The sequence below is a fragment of the Sphaerodactylus townsendi genome, linkage group LG11 (genome assembly GCF_021028975.2).
Source record: "Sphaerodactylus townsendi isolate TG3544 linkage group LG11, MPM_Stown_v2.3, whole genome shotgun sequence".
Taxonomy (NCBI): domain Eukaryota; kingdom Metazoa; phylum Chordata; class Lepidosauria; order Squamata; family Sphaerodactylidae; genus Sphaerodactylus; species Sphaerodactylus townsendi.
Genome location: NC_059435.1, coordinates 58753936 through 58768567, shown reverse-complemented (window position 1 = coordinate 58768567; position 14632 = coordinate 58753936). Strand labels below are relative to the sequence as shown.

Genomic DNA, 14632 nt, shown 5'->3' with positions numbered 1-14632 from the left:
AGCTGTGATTTTGTTGTTCCACAAAATTGGTCACACATGACAAAATTGTATTAACAGGTTGAGTAGTGATCCCACAGAAGAACCCATAGGCTGGATGTTGTTACTGAATTTGACAGAAATGTAGAAGAGTTCTCCAAATAGCCATAATCTAAATGCAATACAATTAAAGTATAACTATTACAAAACTATCAAGCTTTACAATATTATCATGCTATTTCATTAACCTTCTAAACCATTGGGAACACCTTTCTGAAAGGAGATCAGGACCCTTTTACCTCTCACAAGGATTTCCCTGCATGCAGGTAATGTTTACACTCATCAGCTAACACCCAAATACCAGTTAATTCCACCCAGTATCCATTTTACCTTGCCATGTTTCTGTTGGAAACAACTAAATACCAACAACTCGGGTGTATCAGTGCTGGTAAGAAGGATTTCTAAGTGGTGACCGTCTGGAAGAATATTTTATTTCCCACAGGAGAACTACACAAATTGATCTGCTACTCATACCTGCTCCAGTTTCATCGGAAGTAATTTTAGGTTAGATAATGCTTCCTCCCAAGTAACTGTGTGTGGGAAGCCTCTTCCTGCCCGCTGGTCATATTAAGTATGTGTAAGGCATTGAAACAGATCTTCTGAACAAGATTTCGTTTTAGGGTTTGGTGTAGTGTTCACACAGCTCTCTCACGTGGATCGTGATCTGACATTTGATCCATCTGTAGCGTAGCATTTATGGGGAAAGCCAGGTTCTGCTCCCAAGAGCTCTGACAGAATTTTTACATTTAATTGGGCAGGGAGTATAAAGCATTTGTTCTGAAGTCAAATCCAAAATCCCCTTTCCGAATTGTTGAGAATGAACCTTATTAGAGAAAAAGGAGGACTGTAATAATGACAATAATAATGGTAACCATGATTTTTATGATGATAATAACAGTATCTAAGTATAAAGGAGCTCTGGGCAATAGCAATTTTCAAACATTCCTGTTAAGATCTCGACTTTTGTGGAACCTGCAAAGTGCTTTGAACTTATTCCAGGTGGGGTCTTGACCCATAGTGGCAGGTGCACAATATCTCCCACAGATACGTGTCAGCATGGCCAATTGGCCATGCTGGTAGGGGCTGATGGGAATTGTAGTTCCTGAACATCTGGAGAGCCGCAGGTTCCCTACCCCTGGTGTAGCTCAACCTTTGTTCAAAATGCAATTCACCCCTACTCACTCCACACCTGGACCAACCTGCCAGGAAGGATGGCTGCATAATGGATGAGTTAGGGATTACACAACCCTTGATGGAGGGAGAGGAGCAGAAGACAGTCCCTTTATTTTATTTCAAGAGTCTTCCCCGCTATCTATGGGAAGCGCCCACGAGGCGATTTCCGTTCTTCTGAATTCTCCTTGAGATCAGGCCAAGAAGGGTCGCCGGCAAGGGCTTGCCCATCCCCAGGTGTATTTTCTCCAGATGAAACCCCACGGAGCCCCGCGGGCCCTTGTCTCATGGGGAAGCGCGCCTAGGACTGCAGCAGGGCAGAGCGGCGGGACTGACTAGATGCTCTTGGGGTGCCCCCTCGGAGCTCGTTCTCACGCCTTGCCCAAGTCAGGTGCAGCGGAGAAAGAGAGAGAAAGCGCCAAGGTCTTTCTCTCCCAAAAAGACCGGGGGGGGGGGGGGAACAGCCTTGCCCGATCCCCCTTTCCTCCTCCCTCTTGGCGTTCCCGCAGACAGCGCCGCCGCTTTCCATTCCGGAGACGGCCCGGGAAGCTGGTTATGGCAAGCGGAGGATGTTCGCAGGCTGAGCGGGCCAGTTGGGAAACATGAGAAGGTGCGGCTATTCACGTTCCCGGGCCGGGCAGCTGCTGGCCGGGCAATAAAGGCGAGAGGCGGTCGCGGTCAGACCGGTGGTGGGGAAGAGCTGCGGGGAAGCAGTGCCCGCGCCGGGTGGCGAGCAAGAAAGACGGGCATCATGAGGCGCCAGCTGGGATGGGAGTAGGAGCCGCGGGTGCAGCGAAGCAGGAGGACCAGCGCCCAGCGGCCGCAGCAGGAGCTCCCCTGAAGCACCAGGTATGGGTGGCGCTCGCTTTCCAGGGGCGCCCCGCCGAGCCCGACCACGGCTGAGCTACGGGGTGGGGATGGATTTGGTGGTGGCTTCCCGACCTCTCCATGCGCACACAAGCCTCCTCCGGCTACAAAGTCATTTTCTGTTTGCCGCCCTATTCTGCCTCCCCCTCCCCCATGGGTCAGTGGGTCCGTCCCACACTATAAAGCACTGCCGGGAGGATCAAAGGCAGCTTTGCCTGGGAAGGAATTCCGGGTGTGTGTGTGTGCGTGCTAGTCGGTCTCGTCTGTTTGGGCACCTGGTGGAGTGTGCCATGGCGGGTGGCACCCGCGAAGGAGGGCAGGAGAGGTCTCAAAGACGCAGTCCGGTTTCCTCTGTATGCGCGCGTATCTTGTCCGTGCTTTGCGAAAGTGAACGCTAGTACTCTTGGGTGTCGGAGTCATGCTTCGAGTAAAATTAAAATGGCATAACTGAAATACCTTTTTTAAAAAAGTTACGTGTCTGCACCACGCGCCGTTTCCAAAAGACGCCCATCGATTGGGTGCTTAGAAAAGCTGTATGTGTGGGGTTATTTTTGCCCCTGCTTCTGGGGCGGGGAGCCGGAGCTTTCGGCGCGCCCCCCTCAGGTCCAGCCCTGCCAGCCGCGGCTTCTGTGCCGCCCCCGCGAGGAGTTCCGTGCAGGAGGACGTCCGAACGAGCCTGCAGCTGCGCCTGGCTTTCTGCACGCGTCAGCCGGAGCTCAATTGGGCCCGCGGTTGGGGGAGTGGGGGGCACCAGGTCAGAGGTCAGGCTGGCGCGTGTGGGATCGCCGCGCCCCTGACTGCAGCTACCGGGTGTGGCGCGTGCTGCATCCAGAGCGTCCCCCCATCCTCCCCGCCAATCCCCTCTGCTGGCGCGCTTTGCGACTGTGCGCGCCCTGCGAGGTTAGTTGCCGCGGCGTTTCTCCGGAGACCTTGGCGGTAACCAGGCCTTGCTGCAGGACACTGCGTCGCCAGTTCCCTTCCCCCGCGCTTTGTGTTTAGCAAGTTGGACCAGCCTCTGCAAAGGCACCTCTTGGACACTTGTCGGAAACCCTGACGGGCTGTGGGATTGAACGCGCTGGAGGCGAGATGTTGGGATCTTTCTCACTGCAAACTCTTACACAACATCTGCAAAAATCTAAACGGAAAGCTGGGGTTTTTTTTAAGAGCAAAGAAGAAGCTGTGCGCATATAGTAGATAGGAGAGATGAATTAGTTCAGATTAATAAAAACTGTTCTTTCGTTGGTGCATGGTGTATTCAGGTTGCAAAACCGTGGTTTCGTGGGATGGGATCCAAAAACTGACAGTTAAAAAAAGGGGGCCTTTGCGAGGCGCCACAAAGAGGCTATTGTGGAGTGTGTGCATGGATGTCTACACACGCGCGTCTTGTCGCAGTGCTGGCCTTTCAGAGCAGGGCCTCCTGGCCCAGCCCTCAAGGAGCCGCCTTGGAAGTAAGCGCAGGCTGCGGATCTTGGCCCTGCTGGTTTTCCAGGAGGGCCAGTCGAATGGAGGCTCCGCTGCAGCCTTCCAAGTATTGACAGCGCCGTAGGTCCATTCCCATTTTCATGCAACGAAAAGCTGAAAAGCTGCCGAGAGAAGCCCAGCAGCAGCAGCCAGCCTCGAGCGGAGTTTCTGGGGGTCAGGCAGGGAGGAGGGGGTGATGCTCCACCCCAGGGTCCTCGACTACATTGAGTCTCGTGCAAAGGACTGAAGGGAGTAGGGACCCTCCGTTGGGTAGGCGGGCAGGCTGCCAAGAACAAACTGCTTGGTGTGTGTGTGTGAGCTACCAAAAGGAGGGGGCTTCTAGGGAGCTGGCGGGGGTAGGGGGTTCTTGGTGGGGGGCAGGAACTTGCTTGAAAGAAAATCCCTGGACCGAAAAACGAGGGAAAAAATATAAGCCAAACGTGCGAGCAAAAGTGGGGGGGGGGGAGGTTTTGAACAAACGATGCTTGAATCGCGGTTTTCCCTTTGCGGGATTGGCTGCTGCCTAAGGCGGCTTGAGGACCCCTCGCTTGGAGATGGGATTCGATACCTGCGTGGCCATTAGCCTGGAAAGGGGCCCACGAGGCTTGGACAGGGTCTGCCACTGAATGCTCCTAGTTAGAAGAGGCCGGCTTTTGGCTCTCGGCTGGTGGGTCAGAATACGGGACTAGACGGACCCCTAATTGGATTCCCCCCCTTCATTCGCGTTCTTTCGTTGCCTGGGAAAATGGCCTCCTGCCGCTGCCTTTCTCTGCCCTTTCTAAAAGCGATTAAAAACGAGAAGCTTGAGGAAAGACTGGATTAGGGAGTCAAACAGTTTCACGCACACACAGGTTTTATAAGTGTTTCCAGCGTCACCGTTGCCCCCCCCCCCCATGTTTGTTTTTCCTATTTGCTGCATTTCCTGGGGTTCGGATTATGGCCCCTTCCGCACATGCAGAACGTTGCACTTTCAATCTACTTTCACAATTGTTTGCAAGTGGATTTTGCTATTCCACATAGTAAAATTCAGTTGCAAAGTGCATTGAAAGTGCAATATTCTGCATGTGCGGAAGGGGCCTATGTTACCCTACCCAACAGGTCTCCTTGAGCTCTCCGCTAGAGCGCTGCTTTGTGTCCAGCAGGCCCTGAGACGTAGGGAGGCATCAGACTAACTGCGCATCAGACTAACTGCCTGGCGGACCCCGACTCTCTTGCCTGCGCTTCGGCTCTCGTGTGCCGCGATCGGACAAATGATGTTTCTCCTTCTTTTCCACACCCTCGTTTGGGTGGTCTTTGTGGCCAGCACCAGCAGACTCCCTGAAAGCGAGAGGTGGTAGGAAACACATTGTACCTCCGTTTAATTCGAAATCAAAGAGGATTGAATGCCTCTGAGCTTAGGCAGAGTGCCTGTCCCTCTTTGCCGTATATTTTGGAAACAAATGAGGCGGGTGGCGACGGTGGGTCATTGATTTCTAGGGTTCTCTGGCTCCCATCCAAGGCCCAGTGAAGCACCCACCGCAAAATGGCCCCAAACATGTTTCACTCTTCACTGAAATCCTCCTTTGCCTGTGAAATCCCACCCTGGTTAATCCACCTGCATTTAGATCCTGGACTGCAAAAGGAAGGTTTTTGCGGCTGCCCCGAAAACTGCTCGGGTAAGGAGGAGCCGCATTAAGGCCGGGCTTTGCGATCTCTAGGGGTTTATGGCAACGTTAGGATAAACCTTTCCGCCATCCTGGGGTGTAGCGCCAAAGTTAACTGCAGAAAGGACCCCCAACCCCAAGGGGACCCCCCTTATTTTATCTTGCCGTCGCCAAGGACGAGTTTAAACGTATTTACCGAATCGCTCAGCCATGCTGGCCCGCAATGTATATTTTCCAGATCCAGTCAGCATGCCTGTAAAGGTGTGATGATGGCATGAAAACTGGTTCAAATGCCCTCTCAGCCTCGGGGCGTTTAGCAGCACAGGTAGACTCGAGGCCAGTGGCAACGCAGCGGGTAGGCCAGCACGGTTTTCGGGAAAGGGGCTTTGGAAAGGCAGGGGTCTCGCGGCCAGAAAGGGCTTTTCCTGGACGGCCGCTGTCTGAAACGGAGGACGTCTCGGCGAGTCTCCCTAATTATGCACCGTAAGGTACCATGCGAAGTCTGCTCGCCGCCTGTCCGGACGGAGCCTCCCGCCCCTGGCTTTCCAGGTTTCCTCACAAAAGGCAGGGCCGCCATCCTCCAAGGGGGACCGAGAGGCTCCCACAGGCCCCTTCCTCACATGCAGAATAATGCATTTTCCAATTCACTTTCACAATTGTTTGCAAGTGGATTTGGCTATTCTACACAGCTACAAAGTGCACTGAAAGTGGATTGAAAGTGCATTATTCTGCATGTGCGGAATTGAGTGCTGTCCTTTCCGATCTTGACGTGAGTGTGCGTGTGGCCGAGCGGGAGACATGGGGGGGGGGGGAGTAGGACATGCTGGCTTCTCCGACTGAGACTAATCAGGCGTCCCTTGGGGACCCGTTCCCACTAACCGCGCCGCATCCCCTTTTCCAAAGCGAAGCCCTCGATTCCCTAACATGGACGCCGCCTCCCGGACCTGAGTGGCATTGACTTCCCTCCGAGGAAGTGTGCGCGGGTCGGTGCCAAACAAGCACCCCCACCTGCACGGCGCCCAGACGGCAGGGGGGTTGTTGCCTTCCCAACCCTGATAGACGCCTCGTCCCGAGAACCTAAAACGCTGGGGCGGGGGGGAGGTGTTACTCTCCTGTAAACACGCGTGGGATCGGGGCCGTCTTCAGCCGCCCCTCCTCCCAGCCTGGATGCCCGGAAGACCCGCGACTGGCGCGCTTCTCCCCTCCGCCCCCTCTCTCCTCCCCAGTGGCTGGCCGTGGCTGGGGAGGGCTGCAGTGGAGCCGGAGCAGCGGGGCGAGCAGGCGCGGCCCCGGGGTCCCTTGCCCTGCCCTGCGGCTTCCCCTGGGCTGACCGACGTGCCGCTTTCCTTTGCAGCCGCTTCCGAAGCGCGCCCTTCGGCTTCGCCCGCCCCGTCGCGCCGCGCCCCAGCCGGGCCGCCCTCGCCTGCAGTTCCCTCCCGGCCGTCCGCACCATGAACACCACCACCCTCGTCTTCGACCAGCTCAGCGGCCAAGTGCTCTTCGACGGCGGCGCCAAGGAGCAGGAGCGGGGCGGCAGCCGTCCCTATGCGGCGGTCCTCGACGTCTCGCCCCACCCGGAGGTGTTCATCCCCGACAGCCCGTCCATGAAGGACAACCTCAGCCTTCGCCACAGGAGGACTGGGTAGGAGGCTCCATGAAGGGCGCTTGTTGGGACCGGGGTGTAGGGTGTGGGGGAGGCATTGCTCTCCTTGTGGGTGGGAGGTGGGTCATCACTCTTGCCAACTCAGGAGCCCCCCCCTCCCAAAAAAGTTGCAATTTTATAATTAATGGTTCAGGTATTTTAGTTTTTCAGCTTTAGGCTAATATACTCAACAAGCAAAATTCCATATGGGATGTTGTGGTGTTTCCAGGCTGTATGGCTGTGTTCCAGTAGCATTTTCTCCTGAATATGGCCATACAGCCCAGGAAACCCCACAACATCCCAGTGATTCTGGTCCTGAAAGCCTTTGACAATACAAAATCCCATATGTTTTATTCTGAGGTCTATCTGTAGATACTGTAATTTCAAGCAATGCTGTTGTCACCTTGCTAAATCTGCAATCTGTTCATTATGGTAGAGGAAGTGTGTGTGTGTCTGTGTGTGTGTGAGAGAGAGAGATGGACAACTGTTTGGAAACAAGGGTAGATTAAATAAAAACTGATCTGCTAGAAGTAAATGCTGCTGGTTGTCATAAACATGCTGCCAGATACTTATACGTGAGGCGGACCGAGAGGTATGTAGACAATATATGAGAACTGACTGTGTAAACAGTAGAGAATCCCTTGGGTTGAAGATATGCTGACAGTTTGAAACATTCGGATTTTTCAAAATGTAAATGCATTTCTAAATCAGACAGTGTGAATTGCAAGTCTGTTAAAGTTTTTTTCCCTCTGCCAAATTTAAATGTGTTAATTGTATACAAAATGCTTCATATTTACACTAAAATTATATACTACAAATAACTCAGTTTTGTCTAAGGTGTTTGGTCCTAGGCACGAAGGAGCAGACAGTTCAAAAGTTAAAACTGCAGGTCTGCATTTGGAAGTAACTCTATTGAACAAACTTGGACTAAATTGCCATGCGTAGGACCAGGCCGTGCATCTGCCTTCTTGATTGATGAGGCTGCGGCAAGGTGTTTAAGAGGTGCCCCAAATGCAAAAATCTGAAAACGTATTTCATATTGCTGAACTACCAGTTTAAAAATGGCATCAGCTCATACTTCTAATAACATCTCTGGTTGGCAAGGCACTGATTGTGTTTCATCAAGATGTTATTACCAGCTGATCCAGGCAGATTCAGATTTCAAATAAAATATTAGACTGTGCAAAGCCCAAGAAGCTAGAATAAAGGCAAGAACTGGGGGGGGGGGGGGGTTGAAACAGCGGCAACCCAAGAGCAGCACCTTCTGAAAATACATGGTATTACAATTCCAGTTCACATTCTTTTATAGCAGGGCATTATAATGCCAGGACAGATCTGCTCCAACCCCAGGGAAAGCGAGGTGAATTTTATGCGCTGTTAGGTGCTGAAGGAGCTGATCCAGAGGGTGTGTTATTTGAAAACGTTTGTGTTCAAGCCCCACTGAAATGAGTTGTATGCAAGAGCGGCGCTCTCAAATTGCTTTCCTACTGTGATTGCAGGCAGACTTCCAGGTAGATTGGGCCCCATTTTAATTTGTGAGCAGGGTATCCATCTTGATTTTCCACCTCAGTCATCAAAATAGAGCTTGTGCCTTTTGAGCTTTCCTCCTGCTTTTAATCGAGTGGCACCGGATCCTTGTGCTTATAGCTATTCGGGGCACCGTGGCTTCTCATCTTTGCACTTGGTCGTGGAAGCAAGTGCCAGATAATGTGGTGGTTTTAATTCTAAATAAAATGGTCATAGAGCCATCTCGGCAGAACAAGATAAACCAGCACATGCCTGAAGATGGCTGTTCAGTTATCATTAATTTGGTAGACTTCAGTGGGTGTAAAAACTCAGAATCATTCTGTGTACACAGAGCTTGTCATCAAGCATGAAACTGGTTTACCCTAAGAAGTGAGGAGCTCATATTAGCACCCTTTAATCTGGCAGAACAAGCTAACAAAAGTGCAACCCCGATTGTGTGAGTCTTACTGGAGAGCTAAAACATTAAAAGCATGCAATGCCAAATTAACTCCATTTCAGAGGGTGGCTTGGAGTCTGATGTGTAAATTCCTGACACATGCAGAAGGGTGGTGCTCTCGTGGCGCCCAGACCATAAGCAGATGTGGGGCTTGGAGCATTGGCGAGGAGGAGTGGAATGTGATTGGCTGAGATGTTTTGAATAGTCGAGCGGTCAGACCGCTTGACACAAAACAAGATGTTGGATCCTGCTATCCCGTCTGAAAAGAACTTGCTCAAACAATTGGTTTGATATTATTTGCAGATGGCTAGGGGAGGGACAGAAATATCTGCCGGGACTGTGGCAAAGCGAATATTTGGGTCTTTTCTTCAATAATTCACAAAAACCTTGGCAACCACTCTGATGCGAAGTCTCCTCACCCACTCCCTCCTATAGGACAAAGTTTGAGTCCCTATGTGAGCAGATTATCCCAATCCCAGGCTCTGTGAGATCACAGCTTGAGTCCGCCACAATACGTATAACTGAAATATTTCTAAAATTCTGCCAGGCGCAGAATAATAGTAATTTTATTCATGATGCAACAGCCTGTGATGTTTAGAAATACCAGATTTGAACATTTTTGCTCTAGAAAATGATTGAATGGTACACGATTTAGTTGAACGGCTAAAGCTGAGAGGATTTGTCTAGGTGAGAAATTGCTGGAGCAGCTGTAAGGTTTTTTTTTTGGTAAATTCAATTAATATTTGTAGGAGGTAACTACTAATAGTAGGAGATAACTATCTGCATGTGTTTGGTTCTTTTCCCTGGCTTCGGTAGCTGTAGAGCTATGTCGGTGTATACCAGGACTGGGATTCCTGACAGGAATAGTATAGGTAGTCTTATACTGCATGATGTTTATTCAAATGTCTGCAAAAATGGCAGAGTAAAAGAATGTGTGTGGCATTCAGCAGCTGTCCTTTACTCCTTTTCTGCGGTTGTAGGCCTACCTGAGCAGCTTTTCAGAATTAGAATGGCTCACCCGGGAATACCTTTGCATGCCCAACAGCCTCTCTGACATGAACAGCGACTGAAGAGTCATGTTGAGCACCAAATGTTTTTAGTTAGCAAGTGCTGTTTTGTCTGCTCTTTAAAACATTCCCCATTCCAAGGTCAGGCTGTGTATCAACAGCTCCCCTACTCAGGGAAGGCTCTTTATTTTCGAAGGAAACTAAAAGGCCATGTACGGCCTTCCAAACAGCAGTACAGTTCAAGTTCTCGAAGCACAGAGCTACCAGACTGGCTCTTTGTATTGCTTCCTTAAGCCTCGGGCAAGAGTTTTGTTTGCTATCTGGCAGTGTTGTTTTGATGTATGTGTAGTCACAAGCCTTTATTGGCATAAAATAAACATACAAAATCAGCATACAAAATTTGCCCATTATTGCTCACAATTATAGACACTGGTACTAAAATACTAAATACTAAAATATATACATGGTCCTTCTGTAACTATAGGACATTCCTTCAGCTAAGTTAACTCACTTAAACGTCATCGGATACTGACAGAAGCTAGAAAAATTACTGCTGGCTATATGTGGTCATAATACATAGACATTGGTTGGTATTCATCTAGACTTACATCTATTATTGTTAGCAGAAATTTTGCTACATTCTCACACACTGTGGGATCCATGTTGTTCAAAAGCATAGGTATCTTAAGAGCATCAGTTAGATTGTTATACAGAAATGGGATAAGTGCAGATTGTGACATTCTGATTTTTGCAAACCTTACACAATGAAAGAGGGTATGATCGAGTGTCTCCACCTGACCCATATTGCATGGACATAGCCTCCTCTGTTTATCAATTTGTTGATATCTGCCATAGAGCAGCATAGAAGGCATTAGATTGAATCTGGCCAGTGTTAAAGCTCTTCTTAATTTAGGGTTGGTGATCCACTGTAAATAATTGGCCATGTGTCCTTGTTCAATTGGAATAAGCAGGGTCAGGGGAACCGTTTTCCTGCTGTTATCATATCCGATACTCTTGTTCTAATAGCAGTTTTTTTCAAGCAGCTATATGCTTCTGATAGGGAAGAGGGACTACTGACTCTAAGGAAAAGCCAAGAGTGTTGATTTTTCCTCAACTAGTTTCAGCCACCTAGAATTTGCATAGTCGGAAAGCATGAGGTGTAACAAACTGGAGTGATCCTGCAAATATGAGTGGATCGTAGCCAGTATCTGACAGTTCTCAGCCAGGCCATGCGTGGCATATGATATTTGCCGAGTTCTAAACATAGGGCTGCATATGAAGCACAATTTGGTAAGCCCATAATTTTGTGGAAGAAGCGGGACTGGAGCTGTGTTTATATTTTTGTTTATAAGCTCCGATCCAAATAGGTGCTCCATAGAGGAGCTGAGAGCGCATTTAGCATTGAACACCTTCAATGCGGATGAGTATATACTGGTGGCCCACAGTGAAAAGAAAGCGGCTGAATTGCTAGGGCACTGTTGTTAGCTGCACAGCAAGTGCTAATTTCTATGTACTGCCCAATTAAGGTTGCTAGTAAAGAGTTATGCCCAAATATCTGAACTGGTTAGCTTGTTCTATGGGTCTGTTATTGATGGTCCATAGTATGACTAGGGGTCTTCTAGCGAAGACCAATATTTTAGTTTTTCATAGTTAATTACCAGTTCGTTCCTCTTACAATATTCAGCACAGCAATTTAAAGAGTGAGTGAGACCAACTTTAGTGTGGGAAGAAGAACAGTGTCTAGCATGTATACAGTAGCAGTGCGTGTTTAGTGCTTAGTTTGGGAACATGCCCATTGGCCTTCTGGAGTGTTGGCACTAGATCACTAAGGAATATATTGAACAAAGTGGGGGCCAATGTACAGCCTTGTTTGACCCCTCTGGTTGTGATGATATTTTCTGTGAGCGGTCCTTTTGTTGCGGCTCTTATTCTGCAGCTAGTGCAAGTGTGTAGCTGTTTTATAAGAAACAGTAGTCTGGGGTCCATGTGTAACGCCGTCAATTTTCTCCACAGTAGGGCTCTAGATATGGAGTCAAATGCCCCTTTTAAATCCAGGAAGGCTGCAAACAGTTTACGGTTATTATGAGTTATACTTTTGTTAGCTAAGTGTGCTAAAACTGTTACATGATCCAGTGTTGATTTATTTTTTAGTGAATCCAATTTGCTCCGGTCCTATTACTTCTGCTTGCTTGACCCAATCTTCCTTGATGTATGTGTAAATGTTGACTGCTGTTGAAGTGGTTAGTTGGAGAGAATTCCATGCAGCCTAGAAAGTGAAGGAACAAGTTATATTTTGCTGCAAAATCTCAAAAAGTAGATCTCACTCTCATATGTACATTCCCTGGCAGCCTGCAGCTGACAAACTGTATTTTAAGAGACCTATACCAGTGTGGTGTAGCGGTTTTGGTATTGAACTAGAACCTGGGAAAACCAGGCTCAATTCCTCTCTCGTTCCATGGAAGCTCACTGGTGACCTCGCAGATTCTCAGGCTTGACTCTGGCTATGCCCTGTTCAGAATAAAAATGAAAGGAGATTTGTGAATTGATCCACCGCTTCCTGGACTGCCTTTGTTCTGGAACAGGGGTCTGCAACCTGCGGCTCTCCGGATGTTCATGAACTACAGTTCCCATCAGGAACCCCTGTCCTGATGGGAATTGTAGTTCATGAACATCCGGAGAGCCGCAGGTTGCAGACCCCTGTTCTAGAATGCTCCACTTGCGTCCTAGTGCCTTGCAGACAGAACTAGGTAGGCACTAGGACCCATGGACTCCTGTCATCTTTATCCTGAACAGGGTATAGTATTTGGATGGGAGATCTCCAAGGAATCAGACGCAGGCACCAGGAACCACCTCTCAATGTCTCTGGCCTTGAAAACCCTGCAGGATTACCATAAATCAGCTGTGACTCCGATGGAGAAAAAAAACCCTCTGGCTTTTAAACTATTTATTTCCATCTTAGTTTAGAGAAGTATGATTGGCGTTACTGTCCAGTGATACCAATATTAGAGCATTCATTGGTAATCACCTTTTTTGATTTACATTTTTATAGTTTGCCTTTCTTACTGGGATTCAAAATGGATTATATAGAGTCCACCAACACAATCTAGAAGATCGGACATCCTATAGACAGTGCAATAGGATTTGGATTGTAGTCATCTGGAACCAATCAGAAACACAAACAGAACTGAAACAAAACATAAGTAGTACCATGATGCATTACATGATCCTAAAATTACACAATAGGAGTCTACTTACAACAGACCGTCCCTAACTCTTTACCCATGTATCTTTCTAAACCAATTCATCATAGTACAGCCATCACCTCTGTGTAGGAAAACTCTTGTGAATAACTACTTTTGCTTAGGACTCTGGGTTCTAGATGATCAGTGTAAGGTTTATTGAAAACAACAGGGCTTGTTAGTCAAACTTATTCCTTCCATAAGATTTAGGATCCAATAAAAATTACATTTACTCTCATCACGTGCGTTATTACTTGAAAGAAAGTTTTACTGTTTTCAGTAAAGCCCTTCTTAGTTTTATATTAACAATAATAATCTTGTGAGGAAGGTTTGGTCGAGAGAGGGGGACTTCCCAGCAAGCTTCTATGGCAGAGTGGGGATTTGAACATGGATTTCAGATCCTAGTCCAATAATTTAACCACATTATTGAACTGTCTCTCTCATTTGCTCAAACGGCAGATGCGTTAAACTAAAAATTAAATCACCTTAGCATGGATGTGTGATACATATGCATACATTTATATCATGATTTACATACAATTCCAGGATGATAATGTTACAGTGATCTGTTTCTGCTATTGGTTAGGGCCCCTGATTTCCCAGCTTTCCTGTTTTTAAAAAGAAAGTCTTTTGATCTCCTTGTTGTGGAGATAACAAAGGAAAAGCATGTCTCCACAATGAACAGAGCTGATGGCTGCTAACAAGTATAAACAGGGAGCTTAGGCTAATTTTTCACTTTCGAAATGCCCTGTGGCATATCCGGGAGCGTACCTGCTGCGGGGCTTCTCACCCTGCTTGTAGGGTGTCCTATGGCTTCCCAACTCTTTCCTTCACTCGAGTCAGGGCAGGTGCAGGAAGCCCCAGTTGGTTCCCCACAAGCACCATGAGCTCTTCTGCAGTCTCTTCCAGGCATACGCAGGCAGCCTCCGTTTCCTGCGTTTGGATTGGCTGAATCTCGCCCCATTCCCCCCACTCACTTTCAGTGCAAAAAAAATATTAAAACAAAGTGCAGGCAGGCGCCAAGAATTGCCGCTCTCAGCCCCCCCCCCCCCGTCTAAAATCCTGGAGCCTCAAGGTCAAGAGAATCACAGGCTTCCCCCTCAAACTCTTCACGTGTGCGAGATAATCGCCCTCCCCCCTGCAAACTCCTTGTGCATGGGTGGGGGAGGGTGGGGATTCTTTTGTTTTGGTGGGGCGGGCCAGAGCAGCAAGGTGGGAAAAATGGTCCTGGTGCTGCTGCTGTGGAGTTAGTTGTTCACGGCAGGAAAGCCCCCAGAGCAACACGGGGGCATTAAAAAAGAACCTCCATTTTGGCGGTTCTGGAAAGCCGCAGAGCAAAGCCAATGCTCCGGGGTGGTGCTGGGGCAACAGCGTGGCAGGCACACTGCAGCAACGGGGGCAATAAATAACTTCATCGCACCGGGGCATTTCCCATGCTAATAGAGGAGCAATTTGGCCATGAAAAACCGACCTTAGAGGAGTTAATATATTGTAGAAAGAGATTGTTATCGCACTATTGCAATGTATCAGTATTTGCATTTTTGTTTTGTATGTGTAAAGCCGTCCTGTTTTGTGCAAGGGGGAAAGCAAAGAAAATAGTAGAG

The 14632-nt window shown here is 48.6% G+C and overlaps 1 protein-coding gene across 4 annotated transcripts in view; it reads left to right on the top strand.

The window, feature by feature from the left end:
- Positions 1-1904: 1904 nt before the first annotated feature.
- The window catches only part of MKX (mohawk homeobox), a 63995-nt gene continuing 51267 nt past the window's right edge, over positions 1905-14632 (top strand). For all 4 annotated transcript variants that reach the window (XM_048511749.1, XM_048511752.1, XM_048511751.1 and 1 more), the window contains exons 1-2: positions 1905-2055; positions 6532-6819. In XM_048511749.1, the coding sequence (XP_048367706.1) occupies positions 6629-6819 (191 nt within the window). In that variant the 5' untranslated portion in view covers positions 1905-2055; positions 6532-6628. The remainder of the gene's footprint in view (positions 2056-6531; positions 6820-14632) is intronic.